This window comes from Moschus berezovskii, chromosome 8, assembly GCF_049115385.1.
Source record: "Moschus berezovskii isolate FMDL1 chromosome 8, NW_MosBer_1.0, whole genome shotgun sequence".
Taxonomy (NCBI): Eukaryota; Metazoa; Chordata; class Mammalia; order Artiodactyla; family Moschidae; genus Moschus; species Moschus berezovskii.
The window spans coordinates 54,419,573-54,432,268 of NC_142467.1; the positions used below are offsets into that span (position 1 = coordinate 54,419,573).

The 12,696-nt window shown below is 42.2% G+C and overlaps 1 protein-coding gene across 2 annotated transcripts in view; it reads right to left on the reverse strand.

Moving 5' to 3' along the window:
- SH3RF2 (SH3 domain containing ring finger 2) overlaps positions 1-12,696 on the reverse strand; it is a 156,984-nt gene that overhangs the window by 33,759 nt on the left and 110,529 nt on the right. For both annotated transcript variants that reach the window (XM_055428732.2, XM_055428733.2), the window contains exons 5-6: positions 3,242-3,333; positions 1,585-1,755 (exon numbers count right to left, since the gene is read on the reverse strand). In XM_055428732.2, coding sequence (XP_055284707.2) covers positions 1,585-1,755; positions 3,242-3,333 — 263 coding nt within the window. The remainder of the gene's footprint in view (positions 1-1,584; positions 1,756-3,241; positions 3,334-12,696) is intronic.

The following is a 12,696-nucleotide window of genomic DNA, read 5'->3' on the forward strand; positions in this document are numbered from 1 at the left end:
GCTTCCTGCATCCCTTCCCTTCATTCTTCCTTCTTACCGCTCAGCCAGCCCACCCCTGACCAAACTATTAATATTGTAGTCACCCCACATAAATTCTATCCCCCTTTCCTGACTTATTTTTTCTTCTTAGACCTTATCATCAGCACACCACTTAGATTCCTTACACGTCTTATTTTCTGTCCATCCCACCATAGTATAAGCTCCAGTAGGCAGAGATTTCTGTGTATTTTGTTCACTGGTGTTTCTCCAGTGTCTAGAAGGGTGCCTAACATACTGTGCTCAGTATATATTTGCTGACTAAATGGATTAAAGCATCAGTTATAGGCATCCTTAGTTTGCCTTTGGGGATTTTATAAACTTCTAGCAAATTCCAAGACCCACTGAAGGGAGTAACTATGGCCCTTTCTCCAACTTTCTGGCATGCAAAGAAATCTTTTTGCCTGGATCTATTGTACCCACACTTTGCCTGTATTCTATCTAAAAAGGGGATCCGCCACCTCAATAAAAGCAAGTGTAGTCTTTTATTGAACCAGAATCTTCTAAGTTGTATTCATTGGTTCACTGTCCCCTGAGGAAACAAGCCTACTTCCTGGTCTACACAGTCTATTATGGTCTCTCTGACCCTTGTCATCTGCACTCAAACAATCCTAGTGTCTTTCTAGGTTTATCCAGTGATGTAGCTTCTATTTCCTCACCATTGCAGCCCTCCTCTGGACACACTGCCCACCTACAGGAAGGTCCCCCAAACTGGCCAAACGTGTCTCCTGCTCTGACCCCCATAGAGAACAATGGGATTATCCCTTTCCTTGGAGTTATGACTCTCTGGTATGTCATAAAGGTAGTGTTTATGTGTGGTAAGGGGCTTGGTACCTTGTGATAGGCTTTGCCTGGACTTACAGGGGGTGGAGGTCGCACCTGGACTTATAGGAGGAGCTGTGGATAGTTTTGGGGGCCTGTGTGGACTTGTGGTTGTATGAGGTGGCTGGACAAACTGTGCAGCAGTGCAACTGATGAATGTGCCAGAGAATGAAAAAGGTTGGGAAAAGCTGTTTGGAAAGAAGACCTGCAGGGTAACTAGCACATGACTGGGGGGTTGGATGTATGGGTAGTGGTCTGAGTCACGAAAACCCTGCCTAATGGCACCACATGCCTAAGGTTCTCCTAGAGGCCTTCTGATCATTGGGCTTTCCCATTATGCTATGATTATGGAGTGTCTGGGTGAAGACAGCGAAGTGTGATTTGTGGGAGTTGTACAGTAGAACTGAAATCTAGTTCTTGAGCAGGCTGGTTAACTGCATATCACTTTCATCATCTCTAAAATAACACCCACCTATTGGGATACTTGAGCATAGCCAAAGAGTTAAAAGATGCAAAAGTATCAATACTTATAAAATGTGAAGAGCTATTTAAAAGATAACTATTTTACTATTTTTTTTTTAAATTAAGCATTTGGAGGATAGTGAAGCAAAAATTGTTTCTTGGTCCACACTTTGAAAGGATTGAGTCCTTCAGCCATTCAACTCAGAGATGGACTCTGGCCTAGACGATCCAACCCTCTGATGCCTGAGATTGGAGAGGACGCACCTGAAAATGGGGATGACATAGTTGCTGGGGAAGATGCCAACTCGCCCGGTCACCAAGGAGACGCCCCTGAGCCAGCCGTCCTGGTACTTGCCCAGGACCCTGACGCCCTCTCCCTTCTGTAGGTCCAGTTCGTCGGGTCCATGGGCTGAGTAGGAGTGCAGAGCTACAAACCTGGGGAAACACAGGGAACTGGTGAAGGACGCTTGTGAGTGTGCCTAGTGGAACCAGCAAAGGATGAAGGGAGAGGAAAACTCAGAGTCCATGGATGAAGGGAGAGGAAAACTCAGAGTCCATGACCCAGTGGTTAGCACTAAACATCCTTTAAGAATTGAAACCTCACTATGTAAGGCATATGGAAATGGTGGAACCTTGTTGAAGTTGCAGCGGAGGGGCCCAAATCCCTGCCCCCTCCATCTCCTCACTCCTCCATAGAGTGTTCTGAAGCTCCAAGTCACTCACTGAGGTCACATCAGTATTTTGACATTGGGGAAACTGGCCGAGAATAGAGAAAGGAGTTGTGACCAGGAATCAGTGGCAGAGTTGGGTCAAAAGCCTGAAAGTGATGGTTCTATCTAGGATGCTTGTTCATACTGCTTAGAGTACCCTCAAGATAGTGGTCACAGCCATCAAGGTTCAGGGAACCGAGGGGTCAGCATAGAAGCCACTCTGATCCATTCCCTCTCCTGAGGGTAGTGATGTGTCTGACCCCCAAGATGCTAGCTTAATGTAGGCAGGAGATAGACATGGGGAAGTGGGAGGCAAGGGTTAATTTCAGTGTTTTGGCACACAATGGAATGAATATTGGCTGCGTTGTGGGATGGAGGAGGATAGGCTTGAAACGTGGTAGAAATGTTCTTGGGTTGGAGCAGTGACTTTCCACTCTGAAGTCCACATAGTAGCTTGGGTAGATAACATCCAGGTATGAGCTGGGGGACAAAGACCCTGGAGAGTAGTTAGGCTTTGGAAGGAGAATAATTACCCAACTAAAGGCATTAAAAATAACCCACTTTGGTTTCCCAGGTTTGGGGTTAAAAGTGTATGGCTTTGAGCTGGATAGACGCTAAGGCAGCAGTTCCCAACGTTTTTGGCACCAGTGGGATGGTTTCAGGATGATTCAAGTACACGTTCAAGTGCACAAAGTACATTTATTGTGCACTTTTATCTCTTATTATTATACCAGCTCCACCTCAGATCATCAGCATTAGAGCCCAGAGGTTGGGGACAACTGCTCTAAGGACTTTGAGGCACTGAAACGTTTTATCAAAGGCGCTAGGAGAATGTTCTCATCTGCAAGATTTCTTTCCCTTCTGAAATGTTATATTTATTTCTCACTGATACAGCAGCATCTACTGATGACCAAGCATTGTGAATCTAAAGAAAGACAAGAGAAATCGCCCAGTACCCAATCTCCCTGTAGGGTTTTGGTACATAATCTAGTCTCTTTCTGCTTTTGTAAAATAATGAGCCAGGATGATGTAGTTTAGTAATTTGTATTTTTCATCATTATTTCCTTTGGACATTGTAAAGGAAGGGAAGCTGTTGTTTCTCTGCATGGGATGGATGGGGATGGGGGATGCTCGATGACAGAGGGATGGCAAAAATGACAGCTCTGTGTCAGGACCAGGAGTGGAGGGTTGAACTCATTTTTTCTACTCACATGTTAGCTGAGAGGTGCTGCTGGGAGCCAGGAAGACTGACAATGGCCGTGGAATGTCCTGGGGAGGCAGATGCAGGGTGATAGGTGCTGACCTGCAGAAACAGCAAGCATTAGGAGCCAGACCCACAGCAGAGCTGCTGCATTCTGACGCAACTAAAAACCAACAGACATACCCAGCACCACCCATCGTGTGTCTTTTTCTCTGTGGTTTGTGGCTGTGGGCAGAGCAGAGTGGTGGTGGATTGGTTTATGGTCTGCTGGGGTGGTATGCCAGGGTCACATTCCAAAAGACTGCTCAGATAAGGCCTGGGATGAAGGCCCGTTCAATTTACAGTCAACAGAGCACTGCCAGGCTCTTCCTTATGTTCCCCCCGCCACTCTCCACCCATTTCCCAGTGCACTCACCTCCCTCTAAGAAAACATGTTCTTGAAAAATGATACGATGGCTAATGTTGAGAACGCTCGTCAGGCAGTTTTAAGTGCTTTATAAGTATCAGCTAGTTTAATCCTTATTAAAGGAATCATTATCATCCCTATTTTTGGATGAGAAACTGAGGAAAAGAGAAAAATCACTCAACTAGAATGAACCAACATTTAAAACCAGGCATTCCAGGTCCTGAGCCCACACTGTCACTAATGTTAGTATTAACACACACACACCAGTTTATCCTGTGACTTAGTGATGGTAAATCTGCAACCTCTTCACTTTTCCAGGCTGAAAGAGGGAGCAAAAATTCTAAAAGCATCTGGAAACTGCCAACTATCCTGAGGCTTCACTAATTATCTAACGTCTTACCCTGCTTATTTTCTTCTGGGCACATATCACAGACTGTGATTGTTTCTTTGTTTATTTACTGACCATCCCCCTCACTAGACTACATGTTCATGAGAAAGGGACTATGTCTTGTTTATCTTTGTGTTTCTTATATGCTTAATATGTTACTTGTAACTTAACGAATGAATGAAAACATCTTTCTACCCACTACACCAAATACTAATGCAACCTCAACATGCAACCTCCATGCCATCCAAAGTAAATCCATTCAACTAGTCTTCAATTGTCTACCTTTAAGTGATGGTAACTACATACATGTACCTTTTTAGGACTGTGCTTTGTGGATACAACTATTATTTGTAGAATGTGTGTTTGAGCAGTTGTGAATCCATAACTGAGGATGTATGTACAAGTGTGTATGTTTACTCAGAACCTGTGACAATTGTATGTACATGTTTGATGGCACTTGTCTAGTGTATGTCTTACTATGTTCATGCATGTGGGTCAGATAAGCGTGTATGCTATGTGTAATATATGTATGTATGGTTGTGAATGTCTATGTGGAATTCTGTATATATGTCTATGAACTCTAGAGGTGTGTGCAAGAAGGCGTGGATATAGTTTTGTGTGTGTGTCTGTGTCAATGATTGTATAAATGTATGTATGGTTGTGTATGTATGTGTGATGTTTCAATTCAGTTATAGGATCAGTTTGATAGTAAGAAGGGTTGGCAAGAGTATAGAGAAATCTAAACCCTCATACAGTGTTGGTGGAAATGTAAAATGGTTCCAGCCCTTTGGAAAATAGTTTTGCAGTCCCTCAAATAATTCATAGAGTCACCATATAATTCACTAAGTCTGACATCCAAGAGAAATGAAAACATACATCCACACTAAAGCTTGTACGTGAATTTTACAGCAGTATTATTTATAATAGATGAAAGGTAGAAATAACCTAAATGTCTACTGGCTGAAGAATGAATAAAGAAAACATGGTATATCTATGCAATGGAATAATATCTATACAATAATATTCCATATTATTGTATTATTCAACCACAAAAGAAATGAAGTATTAATATATGCCAGAACATGGATAAACTGTGAAAACATTATGCTAATTGAAAAAAGCAATATACAAGAAACATTACATAGTTCTATTTATATACCTTAAATGGGTTAAATGTAAAATATATTTTATGGCATGTAAAATATGATATGGCATATAATATATATTTTAATAGGATTTTAAAAAAGTCCCAAACCATATGATTATCTCAATAGATGTATGAAAAGCTTTTTATAAAGTTTGACATCCATTATGATAAAAACTCTCCAGAAAGCAGGCATAGAAGGAACATACCTCAACATAATAAAGGCCATATATGACAAACCCATAGCTAGCATCATATTTAATGGTGAAAAGCTGAAAGTATTTCCTGTAAGATCAGGAATAAGACAAGGAGGTCCTTTTCACCACTTCTGTTCAACACAATTTTGGAAGTCCTAGCCACAGCAACCAGAGAAAAAAAGAAATGAATCCAAATTGGAAAGGAAGAAGTGAAACTGTTACTGTCTGCAGGTGACATGATACTCTACATGGAAAATCCTAAAGACACCACCAGAAAAATTACTATAGCTCAGAGCTCATCAAGAGCTCTAGTAGTAAAGTTGCAGGATACAAAATTCATATGTAGAATTTGTTGCATTTCTATACACTAACAATGAAAGATCAGAAGAAGAAACTTAGGAAACAGTCCAACTTGGTGGGAAATCAATATTGTTAAAATAACCACACTACCTAAGGTAACCCACAGATTCACTGCAATCCCTATCAAAATATCAAAGGCATTTAGTTTTTTAAAGACCTAAAATAATTTAAAAATCTGTATGGAAACACAAAAGACTCCAAATAGCCAAAACAATCTTGAGAAAGAAGAACAGAGCTGGAGGGATGACAATCCTTGACCTCAGATTACAGTACAAAGTTACAGTCAAAAAAATGTTACTGGCACAAAAGCAGACACATAGATCAATGGAACAGGTTCGAGAGCCCAGAAATAAATCTACGTACTTATATTCAATTAATCTATGACAAAAGAATCAAGAATATACAATGGAGAAAAGACAGTATTTTCAATAAATGATGCTGAGAAAACTGGACAGCTACATGTAAAAGAAATGAGAACATTGTCAAATACCATGTACAAAAATAAACTCAAAAAGGATTAAAGACCTAAATGTAACACGGGATACTATGAAACTCTTAGAGTAAAATATAGACAGAAAACTCTTTGATGTAAATTGTAGCAATATTTTTGGATCTGTCTCCTAAAGTAAAGGAAATAAAAGCAAAAATAAATCAGTTCAGTTCAGTCGCTCAGTCGTGTCCGACTCTTTGTGACCCCATGAATCACAGCACGCCAGGCCTCCCTGTCCATCACCAATTCCCGGAGTTCACTCAAACCCACCTCCATTGAGTTGGTGATGCTGGGACCTATTTAAAAAAGTTTTTGCACAACAAAGGTAACCATTGACAAAATAAAAAGACAGCCTACTGAATGGGAGAAGGTATTTGTAAATTATATGACCAGTAAGAGATTAATATCCAACATATATAAATACCCACACAACTCAACATTAAAAAACCAAAATGATATGATTAAAAAATGGACAGAAGAATGGAATAGACATTAAATGCAGATGGTAAACAGGCACATGAAAAGATGCTCAACACTGCTAATCATTAGGGAAATGCAAATCAAAACCACAATGACATATTACCTCATACCAGCCAGAATGGATGACTATCATCAAAATGAACACAAATAACAGATGTTGGTGAGAATATGAGGAAAAGGAAACCCTCATACACTGTTGGTGGGAATGTAAACTGGTGAAGCCACTGTGGAAAACACTATGGAACTTTCTCAAAAAATTAAAAATAGAACTACCATATGACCCAGCAATTTGACTTCTGAGTGCATGTCCAAAAAAACCAAAAACATTAATTTGAAAAGATACATGCGCCCTAATGCTTACAGCAGCATATTTTACAATTGCCAAGATATGGAAGCAACATAAGTGTACATCAACAGATGAATGGATAATGAAGATATGGTACATATACACACACAATGCAGTATTACTCAGCCATACAAAGAACAAAATTTTGCTATTTGCAACAACATGGATGGACTTGGAAAGAGAAAGACAAATACTGTATGATATTACTTAATAACTCTATTATCCAAATCTCATCACTGCTACTGCTTTCTTGTGATTTTTTTCGGGAAAATGTATGTATGCATATACCAACATCATATATCTATACCTGTTTATTTTTTAATTTATAGAAAAATGCCACTTTATGGATACTATTCTATTGTTTTTTTCTTGTATTAATACATGTTTAAGATTTGGGGGGCTTCCCTGGTTTCTCAGTGGTAAAGAATCTGCCTTCAGTATAGGAGATGTGGAAGATCCCCTGGAGAAGAAAATTGCAACCTACTCCAGTATTCTTGCCTGGAAAATCCTACAGACATAGGAGCCTGGTGGGTGACAGTCCCTGGGATTGCAAAAGAGTTGGGACATGACTTGGTGACTAACAACAATAAATAGTGGAATCTAAAAAATACAACAAGCTAGTGAATATAACAAAAAGAAAGCAGACTCACAGATACAGAGAACAAACTTGGGGCTACCAGTGTGAAGAGTGGGGAGGGACAATATAGGGGTGGGGGAGTGGGAGGTACAAGTTATTGGGGGTATAAGATAGGCTACAAGGATGTATTTACAACATAGGGGATATAGCCAATATTTTGTAATAACTGTAAGTGGAATATGACCTTTAAAAATTTATTTTAAAAAACCCCCCAAGACCATTCCTTGGTCATACATCTGAAAGTCTCTAATACTTCATAAAGTGTTGTGAACTTTGCAATCAAACATTGTCACACTGGTTCCCTCAAACAAGCTGCCGGTTTGGGCTAGGCTGCTCCTCCCCTGCGACTGGGCAAGATATAATCCTTCTGGGATTGGGAGATGTGCCAAGGGAGAGCCTTGTTATGTGAACAACTAATCTTACTTTTGTGAAGGCTGTTGGATCACTGATTAAGCAGGATGAACTTCACATAACACCTGTGACTTTCCATTGTTATGCTTGAGTAAAAATTCCTACCAGCCATAAGCACCATTAATCATTTAGGGAGGAGGAAGATGCCAGAATGCCAAGGAAACCATCCCTCCATTACACTAAAGAAGTTCTCTTTTTACTTCTCTAGGTCTTCAGCTGGAGAGGTGGGCATTTTGCTCCTAATTGGAACAGGGAAACCTGCCAGAACTGAAATCACTGGGTTTGTGTTGGATTTCTTGAGGTGTCAGGGAGGAGAAGGGAGAATACAAGTGGGGAAGGAGAAGGAGGGAGAGGGAGAGACGGTGGACAACTCTGAGAGTTGGGGAGAAGGTCAGAAACTGGGACAGAGACACATGGGAAAGAGAAAGATCCAGGGGGATAGAGAAAGGAAGAAGAAAGGGGAGATTAAGATTGGGGAAACTCTTATAACTCATTCAGAAGACAAATAACCCAATTAAAAGATGGGCAAAAGGGACTTCCCTGGTGGTCCAGTGGTTAAGAATCCATCTTGCAATGCAAGAAATATGGGCTTAATCCCTGGTTGGGGAACTAAGACCCAAGTGCCACGGAGCAACGAAGCCCATGGGCTGCAACTACTGAGCTGGCATGCCACAACCAGAGTCCATGTGATGCAATGAAAGATTCTGCATGCCCACAACTAAGACCTGCTGCAGCCAAATGAATTTTTTAAAATGGGCAAAGGACATCACAAAAGAAGATAATATTAAGTGGCCAGTAAGCACATGGAAAAATGTTCAACATCAACAATAACCAGGGAAATGCAAATTAAAACCACTGTGAGATACTACTACACACCTATGAGAAAGGCTGAAATCAAAAAGACTGACCATACCAAGCGTCAGTGAGGATGTGGAACAACTAGAATTCTTATCTGCTCCTGGTAGGTGCCACAGGACAATAAACTGGCCATTTTTATTAAAGTAAAGCATACATTTACCACACTGCAATCCTACTCACAGATTTTTACTGAAGAGAAATGCAAACTTATGTCCATACAAGGACTTGTGCAGGAATGTTCATAGCAGCTTTATTCATTTTAGCCAGAAGCTGAACACAACCTGAATGCCAAATCAACTGGTGAACGAACAAACTGTGGTACAGCCACAATGGAAAACCCCTCAGCAATACATGCAATGATGTGGATGAATCTTAACGTCATCCTAAGTAAAAGCAGCAGGACACAAAACTACATATTCTGTGATGCCATTTATGTAACATTCTTAAAACAAAAATATAGTGACAGGTTAAGAATTGCCAAGAGCCAGGGATGGGGAGAGATGATTCACTGCAGAGGGGCACAAGGAAACTTTTGAGGGTGATAGAAATATGCTATGGAGAAGGCAATGACACCCCACTCCAGTACTCTTGCCTGGAAAATCCCATGGACGGAGGAGCCTGGTGGGCTGCAGTCCATGGGGTCGCTAAGAGTCAGACACGACTGAGCAACTTCACTTTCACTTTTCACTTTCATGCATTGGAGAAGGAAATGGCAAACTACTCCAGTGTTCTTGCCTGGAGAATCCCAGGGACGGGGGAGCCTGGTGGGCTGCCATCCTTGGGGTTGCACAGAGTCGGACATGACTGAAGTGACTTAGCAGCAGCAGCAGCAGAAATATGCTATATCTTGGTTTCAGTAGTCATCACATGCCTTTTAACATCTGCCAAGTCATTGAGCTGTATACTTAAAATCGTTGAACTTTATTGTATGTAACTATAACTCAATAAAGCTGTTAAAAAATATGACTATATTATCTAGCTGGCAGGAAGTGACCTTAGCTTGACCCAGCCCAGGCTCTGGAATTAGTCAGCAAAGGATATAGGGGTGGCAGGTTAACCTAACAGTGGGCTAGTGATCCTCATATGGCAGGGGGCCACCTGAACATGGGAAAAATCAAATGTGGATACCTATAAATCAGACAGAGGTTCCATCAGTAAGGTGAAAACAAAAATGAATGAATGAATGGAGTAAGAGCAAGATAAAGCCAGGGAGGAAGGACAGTCAGAACAAGACAGAGACAAAGGCCCCACCCGGTAAACGAAGACAGCCAGGTAGATGGCCAGCTTCTGAGGAAGGCAGGTCTGTTCCTGTCAGTGGTATTCAAGACATAGGCCCAGCCTGTCTGAATGAAAGGGCCTCTGGTGGGTGGTTTCCTGAGGTCACCTATGACCTCAGGTCCCCGTGCCACAAAGGGTTTGTGAGGCTACCTTTGAGGCCCTCTAGGCTCTGGTGCTTCCTGGGGTAGGATCCGGGGATCTGAGCAGGATGAGAGAAAGTGCTGGTATTCGAGAACGTGGGTGGGAATTTCTGCTATGATCTAAAAGCATTTTTTTCCCTCCTTTTGAAGGAAGTGACTCATTGAAAAGAAGTCTTTATCAGAAACAGAGGAATGCACAGCTGTGTGGCCTCTGGGCGTTTTCAGGTGTTAAGTAAGGGAGGAGAGGGGGCTTGGGCCTGGCGGGAGCTGCTGCAGCATTCCGCTGGCCCTGGCCTCCCAGATCTGGGACTCAGCACCCTGCCCAGGCCTCTGGAGGCAGCTCTAACCTACTCAGGCATTTGGCTCTTCGGCTCGAGCATTTTCTAGCATATGTGATCTTGGGCAAGGATCAAATTCTGTGGCTCCTCCATTTCCTCATCTGTAAAATGGGGGCAATAATGGTATTTCTCTCCTAGAGTTGTTATGTTCCGTTCCGTTCCGTTCAGTCGTGTCCGACTCTTTGCGACCCCGTGGACTGTAGCCTACCAGTCTTCTCTGCCCATGGGATTCTCCAGGCAAGAGTACTGGAGTGGGTTACCATTTCCTTCTCCAGGGGATCTTCCCGACCCAGGGATCGAACCCGGGTCTCCCGCATTGGAGGCAGACGCTTTAACCTCTGAGCCACCAGGGAAGATATTTAAACAATCTCAATCCCTTCATAAACTCCCACCTACTGCTTCCCATGTACAGCCTCACTGGGAGACAGTCTGGCAGTGTTTAAAATATAGAACTCATGTCCCTAAGGATTTACCTAAGTAAACTTAAACTTAAGTTCATTCAGAAATATGTATGCAAACGTATATATGCAACTGTATTAATAAATGCCCAAACTGGAAGCAGTCAAAGATGTCCCTCAATGTGCAAATGTATACAACTGCACAAAATAGTACAAAACAATATAGGGGAACAAGTCACAGGCATTTTGTAAGTGAAAGAAACCAGATCCTAAAAATTACATACTGCACGATCCCACTCATAGGACATTCTAGAAAAGGCAAATTATACAGAGTTGTTATGAGGATTGAATAAAAGAACCATGTGTATTATTTAGCACAGCGTAAGTACTTTGGCCACCTCATGCGACGAGTTGACTCACTGGAAAAGACTCTGATGCTGGGAGGGATTGTGGGCGGGAGGAGAAGGGGACGACAGAGAATGAGATGGCTGGATGGCATCACCGACTCGATGGACATGAGTTTGAGTGAACTCTGGGAGTTGGTGATGGACGGCGAGGCCTGGCGTGCTGTGATTCATGGGGTCGCAAAGAGTCGGACACGACTGAGTGACTGAACTGAACTGAACTGAAGTGCTCAATACATATTGCTTATTTAAAAAAAATTTTTTTTTATTGAAACAGAGTTGATTTACAATGTTATGTTAGTTTCAGGTACACAGCAAAGTGATTCAGTCATGTGTTAGTCACTCAGTTGTGTCTGACTCTTTGCGACTCCATGGACTGTAGCCCGCCAGGCTCCGCTGTCTGTGGGGTTCTCCAGGCAGGAATACTGGAGTGGGTTGCCATTCCCTTTTCCATGGCATTTTCCCAACCCAGGGATTGAACAGGGGTCTCCTGCATTGCAGGCAGATTCTTTACTGTCTGAGCCATCAGGAAATCCATATTCAGTTATATATGATGTAAATATATAAATATCTATAGACATAAAGACATGTGTGCGTGTGCTCAGTCACTAAGTTGTGTTTGCCTCTTAGCGACCACATGGACTGTAGCCTGCCAGGCTCCTCTGTCTATGGGGTTTTCCAGGCAAAAGTTCTAGAGTGGGTTGCCATTTCCTCCTCCAGGGGATCTTCCCGACACAGGGATTGAACCCACATCTCCTGTGTCTCCTTCATTGGCAGGCAGAGACTTTACCATTGTGCCACCTGGAACTATTCTTTAAAATTCTCTTCCATTATAGGTTATTACAAGGTTATTATGTTGTATAGAGTTCCTTGTTCTATACAGTGGGTCCTTGTTTTCTGTTTTATATATAGTACGGTGTATATTTCAACTAAATATTACTTATTTTGATCTACTAAGAGATTAGCTGCTGTGCAGGGTGTGGGTGGTGTGGGTGGAGCACGTTCTTTTATGTGACAGCCCTACACCGTCTTGGACTGAGAGCAGGACCCAAGAATGAGGTGGGGATGGGAATAAGCAAGCCTCCTCTCTTCTCTTGCAGAGGAGCTTTCAGGTCCCTGGCTTTCCAAAATATGTTTGCTGTCCCCCACCCCCACCCCTGCTGTGGCACTCAGCGATCCCTTCCAGGGCT